The sequence below is a fragment of the Rhopilema esculentum genome, chromosome 6, assembly GCF_057945365.1.
Source record: "Rhopilema esculentum isolate cy_ngs chromosome 6, ASM5794536v1, whole genome shotgun sequence".
Lineage (NCBI taxonomy): Eukaryota > Metazoa > Cnidaria > Scyphozoa > Rhizostomeae > Rhizostomatidae > Rhopilema > Rhopilema esculentum.
In genome coordinates this window covers 5571930-5587957 of record NC_142820.1, presented here as the reverse complement: position 1 = coordinate 5587957, position 16028 = coordinate 5571930, and the positions used below count along the sequence as shown (strand labels likewise).

Below are 16028 nucleotides of genomic sequence, written 5' to 3'. Positions count from 1 at the left end.
CAATTTGATTTAACAATTCTTGCAATATAAAAAGTTTCTTTTTTCCATTTTCTTTTTTTCTCTTGATTTACACAAAATTTTCATTTTTTCGAGGTGCCGAGAAGAATGGAAGACAGGCTTTACTTGAGAACACGTACCAAAAGTTCGTTATTTTACGATAAACACGCTGGTATTTAAATGTTGTGTATATCAATTTTTGGGATTTCAATATTCTAGCTCATGAAAAGAAGCAAAAATAAAAAATCTTATACTCTATGTTATTTATTTCAATTCCAACATTTCCAAATTTTTAAAAGTCACTACAGAAGAAATAAGTTTTGTTGTTCGATGGCGGTCCGTTAGTGACCAAAGCTACCAGAGGTTGAATTGATGTTGGACTTTTTTGTCCTATTCAAGAAACCATTTTCAAAAATATACCTATTTCCTCAGTCATAGATGTTACCCAAGATCTCTAGCGCTCAGTAATTTAAATGCATAAAGATTACAGCCTAAGCTTACAGCCTAAGCTTGTAGCCCTATCTTACAACCTTAGCTTGGAGCCTAAGCTTGTAGCTATAGCTTGCAGATTTAGCGCACAAGTTTAGCCTCCAGTCTTAGCTTGCAGCCTAAGCTTACAGCTTTAGCTTGAAGCCTAAACTTGTAGCCTCAGCTTACAGCTTTATTCGGCAGTCTTAACTTACAGTTTTGGCATTAAGTCTTAGCTTGGATGCAGCATTCTTCCCCGCAGCTCACAGTATGAAGCTGGATTTAGCTTTGTTTAATGCAAGCCGTTTTATGCTCAAAAAAGAATGTTCCACCTCTGGTCCCTAGACAAGTGACTGATCACTTTAAAACCTCTTCATAATGAGTTGGATTACATACACTCTAATGAAAATCGCTATCAAATTTGAGTTATCTTTTGTTGCAATGAGGTTGACATTCTTGGCTTTTAAAAGTTATTTGCTGCCTTAAATAACGGTTAGGTCATTTACGCATGCATCTCAACATTCACAGTTCACCATTCCTTGTTGCCTAGGCCTAAAAATCGACCTGGAACCCCATGTTCAATAAAACGATTTAAGTTGAAGATAGGCAAATATCTTAAATAGCGCAAAGCCGAAAGAGGAGCCCACCTCTTGCGGCCCTGCAAATTGTGGCTGTATCTTTTTGTATGACGAAACAGAGATGAAAAAACCCCTACTAGACATAATGATACTTTTCAAATTGATTAACATAAATTAACAAAAAGTTACCAAATTTTTTTGCCATTCAGAATTTTCTTTCCTATCTCAATAGGCTGTTGTCTGGCAATCATTTATTCTTCTATCGAACGGCTGCCAAGAACGGAAAAACACCAAATTGACCATGAATTGAGAAAGTGCTGTGTTGCCATTTGCATCTGCTGTGTGTCGGGCATAAGCGAAATAGCGACCATCACGATAGCGTTTCTGAGCTTTGAGTTGGTAAAAACACTGATCTTTGCCCCTTCCATGCGAAGAAACGATAACGAATTCTTTTGCAGTACGTCCTACAAGAAACGTAAAGACACTCTTTAAAAAAGTCTTTTCATTTTCTTTAAGTCGATGATGTTAAGGATAGCCCAGGAGCCTTTAGAAAGGGAAGAGAGGGAAGCATTAGGAAGACAGGAGGTAAGATTAAGTTTGTTGAGTTTAGTTTTGAATAAAGACAGGTTATTTTATCAGAGTCTTCAAAGCAAAATCTAGGGAAGAAGGATGAGTTCTGGAATAGAGTTCGTGATTTTGAAAGAATAAGGATTTCGTAAAAGTCTCAGGGGACCTGGGCAGACTTTGTGAGGTTGCAGCCAAGGAAATTGGTTGCAGTTGTTGATGAGGTGAATGGCTTTAGAATGGATTTTGACAAGAAGGCGCTGGACAGCTTAAGGAGTACCATCCCAATTTCATCCCAGTAGGAATAACCCTGAAAATAAGGTCCTAACAAGCCTGAAATGAGGTAAAGTTGAAGATTGGGTGCTTTTTGATTTTTTTGTTTTTTTTGCGAAAAACGAAACGACTCTGCATATTCTGCGAATTGCTACGCATTTTAAAGAACCGATGAATAAATTATAGTGACGTAGAAACAAGAAAATTACAGGGTACATACGAACGAGTCTTTAAACATGAATAATATTTTAAAATACAATTGTCTCATATTGTTTCTTGTTTAAACACAACTCTAAACACTTGACTTAGATGGAAAGGATCTAGCCCGTAACCCCCCCCCCCCCCAATACCACCCCTGTATCGTGCCTCGACCTTAGCCCTGTTTAACCATGTTGAATCATCCTAAAGGGAAATGTAAGCAAGCGAGTTGAAAAAATCCAGCTCTTGCACGCATGCTTGACAAAAAATCGTATCGCATTTGCACTACACTTATAGAAACCTTACTTGGGGACAACCCCTTTTGCTGCCTCGACTGGGTGAAATTGCAAATACTCTGAGATAATGTCAATTACATGCAGCCTTCGGGTTCCTGTGACCTTGCTCGCAGTTAATCCTTGAGTCAATCATGTCTTTAACATATGGACCACACGTGAAATAGCGAAAGTTTAGGGTTTTTCTGTACTATTGTCAACTATTGTATAAAATCCATCCGCTATTCAAGCAACTCATAAATTTCGGTGCTTTCTAGCAGAGTTTGTGGACAAAATCACCTTTTATTAACTGTGCATATTCTCACTAGATTTAGGCCCAATGAGAATTCCTTATGTTATATCTGACCCATGGTCTATAGGTCAGGCTTCAATGCGTCATATTTTGTGCAGATGTTTCCTCTGGGAACTATATCCCTGCTTTTTGGGCTCTTCAACTATGCAAGCTTTTTCAACTGAGATGAGTCGAGCGTAAATGGCTGTGTTATTCGAAATTTGGTGAATAATTATTTAATTTGTACATTTCTATTTCGGAGCAGTTACTCTTCTTGAAATGCAGTACCACCAATGTAACACGGCTTTTTAAGTAGAAAAACAGTTGAAGTATTATGTTTACTCGTCTTGGCGTGTTTGTCATCATTTTGCCATGCTCGGCATATTTTCTTCGTAGTTTTCTATGTATCATCCAATGATAAATCAAAGTTACACATTACTAGCTACATTACTGACTTTGACGTTTTCTGTAATGGAACCAACACGGAAAACCTTTTATCACTATACAGAATCATTTCAAGTAATCGAGCGTTTGGAAGATTTAGCAAACCAAACGTTTGCAACGTTGAACTTACACTACCGAGAAGATCTCTCCTGTGTGCATCTCTAGAATGGCAGTGAAGCAAAAAGTGCTCCCTATCCTCAACACCGTCGTTTGAGGTTCGATTTAATGTGTCTTTCAAACTGTGTCTGAATTTATGCAGATTTTCAGTGTATAAACGCTTACCAATCCGGCAGTGCTGACCAGTTTATTTTCTAATTTTATCGTTTTTCTATTATTTAGACTAACCTACTAACCGCTTAGCATCTTTGTATTTTGGACATTCCCATAAGTGTTCCACATATTCATCATACGCTCCACACCCTCCACACCCAAAGGAGTTTTCTGTTTATTCACAACATTCTTCAAATCACTCCTCGATATTTTGCAGAACTCTTGATCTGATAGGGATATCCTTCATTATTTTTCATCATACCAAAAATGCTTCATATTTGCTCTGTTTGTTCCTAATACGCCTGTTCAATTTTATCTTTCATAATTCATTTTAAATATTTTATGTAGACACAAAGATCTCTTTTTTCTTCTTCTCCAGTTCATAGATTCAAGCTCACATTCATATAGCAAAACTTGATATGGTGTTGATACTGGCAATACGTTTGTTATTGTTAGTGCATCTTTTTGCATTTTTTCAAGTTTTATTAGCAGGCCTCTACGTATGTTATTCCAAGTTTTACAGCCATATAATATCTCAGGTTAAGTATGCTTTCTATTAAGATGATTTTGACTTCTAAGCTTTTGTTTAAGATGATCTTATTCACTAAAGTTTTATTTCACTTATCGCCACTTTGACCGATTTCACCCGACTGGCAATGCATTTATTAAGTGACCCTTGGTATCCTCTTTTAAGTCTCCTAAATGTCCATATGTTTCAACTTTATCGTATAATTTAATTCTCTATTGTTTTTATCGGCTTCTCTTTTGCTGAATCCCATGTGCACGTTGTCTAGGTTGAAATTCAGCAAGTTTCGCTTTTGAAAGATTTCCACTGTCTCGGGTATTTTTTGCATTTTACTTCAGGGAAATTCGCGCTAACCTGTTGTCATCTTCGTATAATATTGGTGGGATATTACCAAATCTTAGCTCTCCGTCACAGACTCTCATTGGTTCATGCTATCAATATGATTTACAAATATGGGTGCAGCCAGAATTGTTCCTTGTTAGACATATGACAGTTACGTTTGGTCTATAAAGTCAAAGGAAAGTTACTCATCTCCTTTATGACTATTTTACTGCTCTCCATTTCCAGGCAAAAATCTTGCTATTCTAATTGTTTTCTAGCATCAAACTTTCAATAAACCCCAATCTCTCGAAAAAGACCCCTTAATATGTTTTCTGACACAAACATCATCAAAACGATTCTTTGGCATTAGAGCATCGATGCAGTTTTATTTGATTAAATATAAGTACTTTTTATCCATTGCAATTTTCATTCAGGTTTCTTCGTTTAGAAATCTTTCTTAAAATCTTTCATTTGAGAAAATGTTTTAAACGATTGCAAGAAAATACCTGCAAGAAATATTCTGAAATGTATTTCAAGCTAATCTAAAAAGCGTGGTCGTGAAAATTTTACTGCTCGCCACTTCTTTCGAATATCCCTAAGGCCTCCGCCAACCTTCCACTGGCCCCTTCAAACCTACCGCTAGCATAATGAGTGCCCCATAAAATAATAGGCATAAAATATCGTGAAGCGTTTTAGTGCGTTTTTCAAAAGATGGTCCTTTAGTCTAATAATTCTATCACTCGAGCCCTCCCCCCCCCCCCAACTTTAAATTTCTTGGCGCCGCCCCTTTGAAAGACTAAACGACCTCACGATTCTTACTTGCGAGAAAGGCAACGTAAATTTAGATAAGATAGTGGAGCAATGGGCAAGTCGTAGAGAGGGAAAAAATTAACACCCGATTATTGAACTATGTATGTTTTGATGCACTAATTAAACTAACAGTCTTTATGCTCGATCTTCCAAATTTAAGAAAATCTAGAAACTTTATCATACAGCTATTCTATAAGGTCTTTTGGGTAAAAAACTACTAAAGTTTAGGCCCTCATACAAAATTAGAATTGACCTTTGTCAGTCGGAAATTTTGAGCCCTTATATCTGCCAATTTACGTCCCTGGCTTTCCTATACAGACTTTGCAACGTCACCGTATGGCAATTCGCAACTTATGGCAAAATCTACCCACAGGAATGCATCTGTCCTTGTACATCAGTCTTTTTGCAGATTGGCAAGATTGGGGAGGAGACAACCTCGTTGAGAAAGTGCCTCGTCTGAAGCCAGTCAGGCATTGCGAATCACAAGATGGCGTCTCTTCTGAACTGTGGTTTTGAAAACTGCTTCGCTCTGAAAATGATGCTCCTTCTATTTTACTTGGGGATTTTCTCATTGAACGTGAGCTCAAAGAAAGTAAAGGAGGTAATGTTTTTAAAATTCAGCATTTTTAATAGTCTGGTAGTATGGTTTGCATTCCGAAACATGCACTTCCAGAATTACTATATAAGAAACAAGAAATTTAATTGCTTATTCACAAGGACAAATTGAGGCATCATTGTAAGATATTTACTGTGATTTTCTCTTGATATAATTACTGTGGTTTTTTATGAAGAATGTATATATGTTCCCAATAAATCATTTTTTTGTTCAGTTGTCTTTATGCCACTGTTTAGAGGCTGCATTTACACAAGAAATTCTGAAACGGGTCCAAATGAAACTTTTTTCTAAGCGATCCCTTTTTGGTACCACTAGCAGTTCCATTCGGAATGGTTCTGACGTATCCAATGTAAATGGAAGGCCTTTAGGTATGGTTCCAAATGGAACTGGTCTCTTGAAAACGCTTCTTTAGATGTAGGTTAAGTCATAGTCTAACATCAGACCCAGACTGTAAAGTATTTTTTCTACGCGGGGAATGCCGGAACAATAATTTTGAAACTTGCGGATAATGAACACTTCCCGCGAAATCGTGCACGAAATTTGAAGCAAAGACTTTCGAAGAGACCTTGTATTCGTTGTTTTTTCTTGGTATTAGAAGTCAGAAGTTTGAATGGTGGAATTCAAGGGGAACATGACCAGATAAACAAATATTTTGCACGGAATTTATGGCAGATTCTTAATAATGCGCGGGCGAAATAAGGGCAAAAATTATTGCGCAGGGAACGCATTCCCTGCCCAGACCAAACTTTTCAGTCTGGCATCAGACTGTAGTTTGTGGCATATGAACACTCAAGATATTTTTTTCTAAAATTTCCTTGAATACCTGGTAAAGGATGTGGCATCTTGAGACCTGGGCATGACATGGGTGTGTCTTTTTGCTGAGGGCAAATGAAAAATCATGTTTTCTCTAGAACGACATAATCTTTCATTGGTGTGTTAGATATTAGATTAAATCAGACATTAAAGTGTGTATAGGGTAACAACTATCAATCATGTCCATTTTCATATCCTTGTCAATATCTTTAGGCTGTAGCATAGTTGTTACTATATACTGAATTTAAGTGCATACTTGTACAAAAGCGCATGCTTCCACACTTGAAACCCAACTTGACCCAAACCCAATGTTAGTATAGATTATGATTTTATCCAAAGAGACTTTTCGAATTTCTTACTTTTAGAATGATTCTAGTCAGACTAAGTAGTTCAAAATGGTTGCTATTTCAGTTCCGGTTTCCCCAGGCACCCTGAAAAATTATCAGCCTGCCAATGTGTAAAACATTCCTCAGTAACAGTATAGATCCAGACTGGGTTCTGGAACCTATTAAAATTTTCTTGAGACAGATAAACCAATTTTCCCTTTAATTTTAAATATGTCATAGCTAGCCCTAGAGCTAAGAGGGCTGGGTATAACAGCCCTTGGCGCTCTCTAAATATATTAATGAGAAAAGAAGAAACCCTGCTGTAGCAATATGTTGATATTCTGTATAATATTTTATTCCTTTGAAGAAAGGAGCTGTATAGTAGCCATGGCAGATCATTCTAGGCAAGAAACACAGGAATGTTGAAGAAATTTTCATTAAGAGATTTGGCATTTATAGAATCAGGAAGCTGTAGACATATTATCTATAAAGAGTCAGAACATGATCAAGATAATATGAGATACTTTAAAGAATGAGATTAAATGTTTTGATATGTCCTTATTTGTATTTTGAATGCCTAGGCTCTTATGTGTGAGACACTTCATCCATCATTATTATTTAATGATAAATTGCTGAATATTGGTATACTGTTGGTTTTAAAGGAACCCATACAAATTTAGGCCTGCATCAAACAATGCAAATGATGAGGTGCAATGAAATGAGTGGATAATTTTCTGGCAAGTGGGACTTCATCAGAATCAAAGCTACTGACAATTACTCAATGAACTAAGTAAAAAAACCAGTGTGCCAGATGAAAATGCAAGAAAGACATGTTTTACCTTTCAAAATGTATGATCCTGCATAAGTTGATTTGCACTTTTCAGTATAATGATTTATCTTGCCTTGTAGAGTGTTTCTGCACAAGTAGAGGTAAAAGTTCAAAACTTATTGGAGATGAATATCAGAAGGCCCATTATTCACATGAATGGGGATAAATTTAGGACATATGTGAAATTATCTCCAAGAAACTACTCAGTAATTTTGATGCTCACTGCACTGGCACCTCAAAGGCAATGTGGAATTTGCAAGTATGACAACTTTGCCTCCATATAATGTGTTACTTGGTGTAGTATTATATGAAATAATTTAATAATATTTTGCATTCAATTTCTTTAAAAATTTACATAAGTTTGTATCTTATTTATTTGACTTGCACAATTAATCAGCTTCACTGTGTGATTTGATCAGTTGTTTCCAGGGTCTTTTTGGATTAGAAATTGAAGACTTAGTTTTTTGTTGTTTTTTTAACAGAATTATTAGAAAGCTTGTATTATTAGTAAGATTGGTAAAGTATCAATCTGAACTACTTTTAATTAACATCTGATGGATAATTAACATACTTTTAATTTGAGATGGACAATCAACAGCATGATCCTCCATGCATCAACCATCACCCAACTTGTTGATTATTTGCTAAAGAAACTTCCCACCTTGGTCTTCCTTTTACCACTTGCCAAAAGATTCTTCCTTGGCCCATCAAACATTTCCTGATATTTTTCACACTTTTGATCTTCTGTCAAAAAGGGAAATTGTTAAGTTGTTAATAATGACATTAGTTGTTGAAAATGTTATTTTCCTGTTTCCAAAACCTTTTATTTTAGTCCAAACATATGTGTTTCTTTTTACATATGCTTCAGAACATTTGCAAACCAGTTTTATGTATTGTAAATATCACCCATGTGACCCCAGCAAGGAGGGTGATTTATCACCCACCCCCTACTCAAATTCTTATGACAATGCCTATACAAAATGTAATATTTTTCGTGTTTTTTCTACACAGGGATGTTCATTCAGAGTTTCAAATAATTGCAAGCTCATGGAGATATTCATCTGCTTATAATACAAGACTCTTCTTTGCCATGGTTGATTTTGATGAAGGATCAGATGTGTTTCAGTCAGTAAGTGTTGTCAGATACAAAGTTAGCAAGATCAATTAAACCATAAAGGATTTTTTAAGTTAAATCAAAACATGGACAGAGTTAATCATCTGATTTTGTTTCACCTTGGTTAAATACAAAAATGCCTCTTTTTCAATGTCCTCTTTATACTTAGATAGATTTTTACATGTTCTGCCAAATGTAAACAGAATTCAATTATGTTTTTGTCTGTTTTGCATTTTGCTCATCCAGAAAAACTTTTCTCTTTCTACATAAATTACATTTTGATTTTTCAGCTAAGGCTAAACTCTGCTCCCATTATTATGCATTTTCCACCAAAAGGGAAGACAAAACGCGGGGACACATATGACATGCAAAGGTAATTATCAGAGTGTAATATCTGATGTTGATTTTGAAGTACAGGAGGGCTGGTTTCCAGTGTCTGTCTTATCAGAACATTTACTGGTGTTAGCCAACTTTTTATTGCTAGTTGGCAATTTAATTGGTAGAATGGCCTAAAGGTTGTTAAATCAGGGACAGAACACCTTTGTCTTTCATTCAAAGTTTCTCATAGACAGGTCCTTATGATAGGTTTTGTCTTTTACCCTTTTGTTTTAAAAAAAAAGTTAAAAAGAATAGGATTAACTAATCAACTAGCTAATTTTTATTTTCGTTGAAAAAAAGCAATAGTCATCATTTTAAATTTAAGTTGGGTTTAATTGGTTTTATGTTCTTTGTTTTGCTCAAGTTGGTCTCAAGTATAACTGCAGATTCCACTGCATGGTGGATAGCAAATCAAAAGGTATTCTATCTGTGTATACTTACATCCAAAAGCGAGTTGCTAATTAAAAGATTATTTATTACAGACAAGGCTTTTCAGCTGAGCAAATTGCTAGATGGGTTGCAGAGAGAACTGATATCCATGTGAGTTTTAATGGTTTTTATGTATCCTTATAGAATTCTGTCAGTTTAACTGCAATAGATAAATACTTAATCCAAGTTTCCATTTTTCTTAAAATCTATATGGTACACTAATTTTTATTTCTCTTAGTTTTATTTCTTCCTCAACAGTTGATCTCAATCATTTTTCTACACAACCTTGTACTTTCATTGGCTAGCAATGCATGAATTTTCTTTGTGTAATAGAAGTTATGGTCAACACAACATGTTTCCGTCTAGTTTTCTGCACCACCTTGGCTAGCAGCATGACCATTTTAGCTTTTATGTTTTAAACATTCGCCTTCCATCCCAAATTTGTTTTGGTGAGTTTTAACAATGATTCCAAATAATGGCAGTTTTTAAGACCCTTGTGAAATTTCCCTTGAGTGATAAGGTCCTTTTGCAATTTCAAAGCTACAGCCACAGTTGTGAAAATCACCGCTGACAGACATCACCAAAAGTCTCAACAATTTTAGTGTTATTATTATGGGAATTTAGTTGGTGATTAAGTATATATTAAACACCTTGCACCGCTAATATGTCCCAATTTAAGATCAAATGCTCATAATGCGGGTCACTTTCTGGTTGCAAGGTCAACTAATCATTGTCTTCGGCTATTATTTGAGATTCAGTCGTCTTGAATCTGTTATTACAGATTCGTATTTTTTGCGGTTTTCTTAGCTTTAATAACAGTTCTTAGAGCCAACTTGCATGGAACTTTTTGCTGTTACGGCGCTCATGAGTCATCATATATATATAATTGTTTTGCAGAGCAATAGTCTTTACTGCGAAAGCTCTTGTTTTAAAAAATTTAGAGAGTTTATACTAATTAGATGCGTTCATACCTTCCCTAAACAGTGTTGATTGTAGAGTGCCGTAAAATCTTATAGGAATCAATTAGACAGAGCGTAAGCTTTTAAATTATGGAAAGCATCATTTTTTAGCGGGAAAAAAGGGGTTAGTTTCGTCATTGTACAAAAATCTGTTGTATTCTACTTAGAGGTTTGGTAGGCATTGTAGCTTTGCAGCTCGACATCAGCTGATACTGCAAATAGTGATTCTTCTAAAGATGAGCTTTTAGGAAGTTAATCATGACCTCATAATGTGTATTTTTCTTCTTCGTTTACAAAAAGCAGCTAGCGTTCCTGTGCCTGTCTTCCATGACTGAAATATCTTTGTATCTAAAGACTCTATAAACCTATTGTTTCTGTTTTAGATTCGAGTAGTTAGGCCGCCGAATTACGCTTTTGCTGTCTTCATTGGCATATTATTGGCAAGCATTGGTTGTATTCTTTACGTCAGACGAAAAAGCCTTGAATTTATCTACAATAAGAATTACTGGGCTATAGGTGCTGTGGTATGTGTTTGCTTTGTGTTCAACAAATTTCTATATGATTGCATACGATTGCTATTGTTAATAGTTTATCCTTTATAAAATATTTGAGCAATGGCGGAATGCATCTGAAACCCATCGTGGCATCATATCTGCCCGGCGCGTAATAAAACAAGCGATTCTTATCTCTTTCAGTTTTGAACTTTGACTTTCATACATTGCTTGCTTTTTTGATGCTCCTGATGCTATTTCTATATATCTAATTTGACTTGCTTGTCACTGACTTCCCAGTTCTTCGGCTATTTGATTTCTTCGTTGCTTTTATTTGAACAGACAATCGTGTTTATAATGATCTCTGGACAGATGTGGAATCATATACGAAATCCTCCATACGCTCACAGGAATCCGCAGAATGGAGAGATTGTAAGTTTCATTTAATGTTGTGTTCTGCTGAGATACACAATTAACTTGCCTCAACCGCGTCTGTCAGTGAAGTCGGTAATTCCCTGCGCTGTTTTCTTTGACTTACGTGCATTTTCTCATAGTTCGGATAGACTTTTTTAATGTTTCTCTAAGGAAATCTGTTTCTGGTTAGAAACACTTCCACAAATCCATTATATTTAAAAAACATATTGAAACGCCAATTTTTGAGTTTTCCGGTATCTTTACAGAATTGAGCTCGCCAGAACATATTATCTGTTAGCCAAAATTATGCAGTTTTTAGGAAATGCAATATCTAAAGCTTGTCATTATTGTCGCAGAAAAAGTGATGATATTTTCAATGTTACTCAAATCTAAAGATTATGTCTCTAAGTAAGTTCGTGTCCCTTTATTTTTATCCAGTGGATTTTATTCAAGATATCAATTGTCCGAACTGGTCTGGAGACTCAAGAACACCTTATCTTTGTATATATTCAGTCTCTAATCGTTTATTGATATCGCTCAAATTCTTTAGCACCGATAAATCTTTCGGCTGGCATTAACTACAATCTTTTTACCCCATACTGAACCGTACCATCAGAGGTTTAATTTCGTGTGCGTTTCTCTACATGGACATAGTCTTCATCCGATGTTTTTACTGCTGGGCTTGTGAGATTTTTCCCACTTTTAACTCGAAAGGTTTGAGACAGTCAGTGGCTTTGATGCATTTATTTGTGTCATAGATTTACATCCATGGAAGCAGTGATGGGCAGCTTATTGCAGAAACCTACATCGTTTTTGTCCTTTGTATCCTTCTAGTTTGAAATTTGGATCCATGTAAGCGAAGTGTTTATGTTTTCACTAATTATGTGAACTGCAGTATAGCACATATTTTATAATCCCAAACTTTGCATTAGCACCAGATCAACCATATTGGAAACAGTAGTTATATCTGCAGTGAGTCAAGGCATTCTGCTTTAACGCCTCCATACAATCAAACAAGTTTAATTTGAAATATTGTAGCTTGATCATTACAATATGGAAGAATTCGTAATTCCTTGAGATACCCAAAAACAATAAATAAAAATAGATTTTGGCTCTTGCGGAACCTGGGAATATTTTTGGAATAATAGGTTCCCAGAAACATTTTTGGCTTGGCGGGAAACTTCAAAACTTGATAAAAACAGTTTTTTTGCATTAGCAGATTTTTTCTCGACATTTTCACAACAGATCAAAGTTTATACAAGTATGAGCTTAATTTCCGCAGATTTTAGATTTTATCAAATAAAGAATTTCGCAGTTTTTAAACCGTTATACAAAACTGTTACCCATTTGTCAAATATCGCTCATTTGTCAAAAGTGTATAACTTGGAAGCAACCTTTAGTTTCCTTGTCCAAGGTCTTTTTAACAGATTAAGCTGCAAAATTGAAGTAGGCAATTCTTGTGCTTTGAAAAGTGCTATTTTAGTTGCCTTATATCAGGCTATGCGTTTGGATCTTTAAAGATAAAGTGCTATGAAAATTACATGCATCCTAAGTTTTCGTCCTTGAGTCTTGATTGAGATCTGGGCAGACTTGGCAAAGTGTTGAGACTCGATTGAGTTCTTGTTTGACTTGGCAAAATTTTTAATTGACATTTAATTGCGATCATGTTTGCCTCTTGAATATGTCACCATTTATCAAGTAAAACATTATGTTGACATGTGTACGCATCATATGAAATGGAAGGCTAAAAAGCTGGCTGATAAGTACAAAAAGGTAACCAGATTCATCCTGTTTAAAGCTAACATCTATTACCATTCCCAAACACCAGGTAATTGTCAATCTTTGCCAGAGATGCAATGAACAAACAAATTACGATATTTTATTGGAACTTTTATCTAGACGGAATAAATTAGAAACCCTTGCGTTGCTATAGTACACAATACTTTCACTTCACAAAAAAATTTTGTCCTGTTTCCCGTGTTTTCAGAAAGGAAAATATTTTATTCACCTGTGTATGGCACTAAGCATCGAAATGCCTTGAAAAAACAGCCTTTACCATATCAAACTTCTTAATCAACAACCGTCGTCTTGATTTGTATTTCTGTAAGTTTACCTTAACAAGCCTTAGATGCGATGATTTGCCTTGGGTTTATCTTTCTCAACGACAAAGCTCAAGCCCAGCAGGATATCAAAAAGCGGAGATGTGAGTATATTTCGTATTTCCATGCTTTTCTTAAACCAAAAAATAGTCTTTTTCATCGTAATAAACACGTTTTTTAGGTAGAAGTCCTATTTGTGGCCTTTTAAAATATATGCATGAATTTTTTTTTAAACTCTTATTCAAGGTTTATTGCTAGGAAGCACATTTCAGTTTTATTAAAGATCCATCTGCACATATCCAAGCGAAGTTATTCTTTTTGAATTATTTATTTATTGATATACATCTTTGGCATCGTTTCTCGAAAAAATGGATTTTTATTTCAATTAGATCTAGAAATGCATGAGATTTTTTTATTTGCATAGTAAAAGTTGCCTCGTGATCGCATTAAGCTAAACTAAGAGCTGTAATCGAAGTGATGACGTCACAAAAATCTATTTTTAGAATTTTTAAATTTTAACCATTTATCCCAAAATAGCATCACGTAATCTAAATTTTGCAAAATCAGTTTGATGTGTAAAATCATATGCTTTCCCCATCAATTTGGTCTTGGCTCATAACTTTCTGAACCAGGCCAGAATAACAGTAATCCGATCGCAAACTTAAAATCTCTCATTGGCCATATATCACCCAATTTTCAACATATCTACCTGATTTTGCAGATTGAGAGGCATTTTATGCCGTTCTTTCAGATTGTGTGGTCGTAATTAAGGAATCCAAAAAATAGATTTTATTGATGACCTCTCACTTCGGTAATCTATACATCAAAAAGCGTGAACAGCTTTGCCCATACGGCATTGAGCACTTTATGACAGACCGATAAACATTTTTTTTATGATTTGGTGAACTGTAAAATGTGGTACGTCTTTGTACGGCTTTTCATTTTTTTAGTGATAAATTTGAACCCTGAGTTGAAGCGAACCATGATGTTTTGACTATTGGTTCTTTGTTCATTCGGATCTGGAAATTCAAAATAGATGAATCTGTTATTTCTGTTTCTTTTAGTTTTCATGGTTATTGGTCTTGGCATGGTGGTTTTCTTCTTTAGTTTAATTCTGTCCATCTTTAGAGGAAAATATCATGGATATCCATACAGGTTACATAACTTTGAATTGTTACATAATACGTTTTTTTATTGAATGCAACCGTTGAAAGCATGCCAATATTCCGCCTGCAAATTATCGTTTAGTCTGCAGGTAAAACCTCATAAAAACTCAGGCATGCTCCCTGTTCATACTAGTATAAATAAAGTAGATTAAATGACTCAATTATTGCTTCTTAAATGTATTAAGGTACGAGGATTTAATATGGTTAGAACAGGCCAATTAGGGAGAATTGGCATACAAAGGCCAACCTGTATTGGAGCAAGCAGTCCTTACCTCAGCGAGAGCACAGCCTCAGAGGTTTCAGACACGAAGCATTACTTAAAGCAAGCTGACTTAGAATTGTGCATGACATTTCATCCATTAATAGTCAAATTCTAAACAAGGTCCAACAGTTTTCATTTTCTGGGACCCTAACATATAGCTTCAGTTTTGATGACGTTATCGGGTAATTTTACAGTTACCCCCGCCCCCCCCCCCCCCTGATAGAAGCTGTAAGTGGTTCTAGGGATACGCATTTAAAAGTACTTTGTACATTTTTATTGTCAGTACCTGTCACTGGCAAACAGGAAATTTCCCATGGATTTTAAATAATTAATGCCTATTTTTGCAGCCTACTTAATGCTCCGTTGAATGCTTATTAACGCCTTAATTTCTTGATTCAAGTTTGAATATGGCTCGTTTCCTGTGTTGGTGACGCTATTTAGTCTATTACATTATCTTATTTGTCGTCATTTCACTTTTAAAATTTACAGTATTTCTCCCTATCCGTTTTGCTCTTATTTTCCTTAAACAGTTTTGGTACCTCTGTCAACATAATCTTTTTTCTATAAGAATGCTATAAATGTTTCCCAGTCTTAATATTTTTAAGAAAATTTCTTTTTAAGCCTGAATACATTTTTTAAATGTTTTTACTTTTTCATGAGGTGCTGTAGGTAAAATAATTAGAAATGATATCCTGTATTTATTTATCTATCTATAAATTTACTTTCCATACAAATTCAGGGAGATCTAGGCACCCCCACTATATGTTGTCAGAAAATGTTGCCAAATTTAAGAAACTTAAATTTTGTTTTCGATTTTAGCTTCCTGTTTAAATAGATTTGTGGATGGTTTTGCCCTGGAAGAGCACGCAGACGCAAACTTAGGAACCAAGGACAGGATTTGCTGCTGAAAGTTTGGCCTTGCATGAACACAAACTTTCTCTACAGATTTTTCGTCTACGTTTTGTTTTCTTACCTTGCTGTTAATTCTTACATTGATGAATATACTGGAAGGTAAATGCATTGAATTCTTTCAGAGAAAACTTTGAGCAGACTTACACAGAAAGTAAAAGGTGAAGGAAAATTTTCCTCATCTCCTCAATTTTACCATTGTTTGCCCCA

The 16028-nt window shown here is 35.3% G+C and overlaps 1 protein-coding gene across 1 annotated transcript; it reads left to right on the top strand.

Annotated features, from left to right (window-relative positions):
* Positions 1–5454: 5454 nt before the first annotated feature.
* LOC135685980 (dolichyl-diphosphooligosaccharide--protein glycosyltransferase subunit MAGT1) lies at positions 5455–15925 on the top strand. The gene is made up of 11 exons (XM_065202105.2): positions 5455–5614; positions 7678–7856; positions 8609–8726; positions 9002–9084; positions 9572–9629; positions 10861–11001; positions 11311–11400; positions 12141–12204; positions 13511–13585; positions 14546–14636; positions 15729–15925. Exons 1-11 carry the CDS (start codon positions 5501–5503, stop codon positions 15742–15744), a joined length of 1029 nt encoding a protein of 342 aa, XP_065058177.2. The 5' UTR covers positions 5455–5500; the 3' UTR covers positions 15745–15925.
* Positions 15926–16028: the final 103 nt, after the last annotated feature.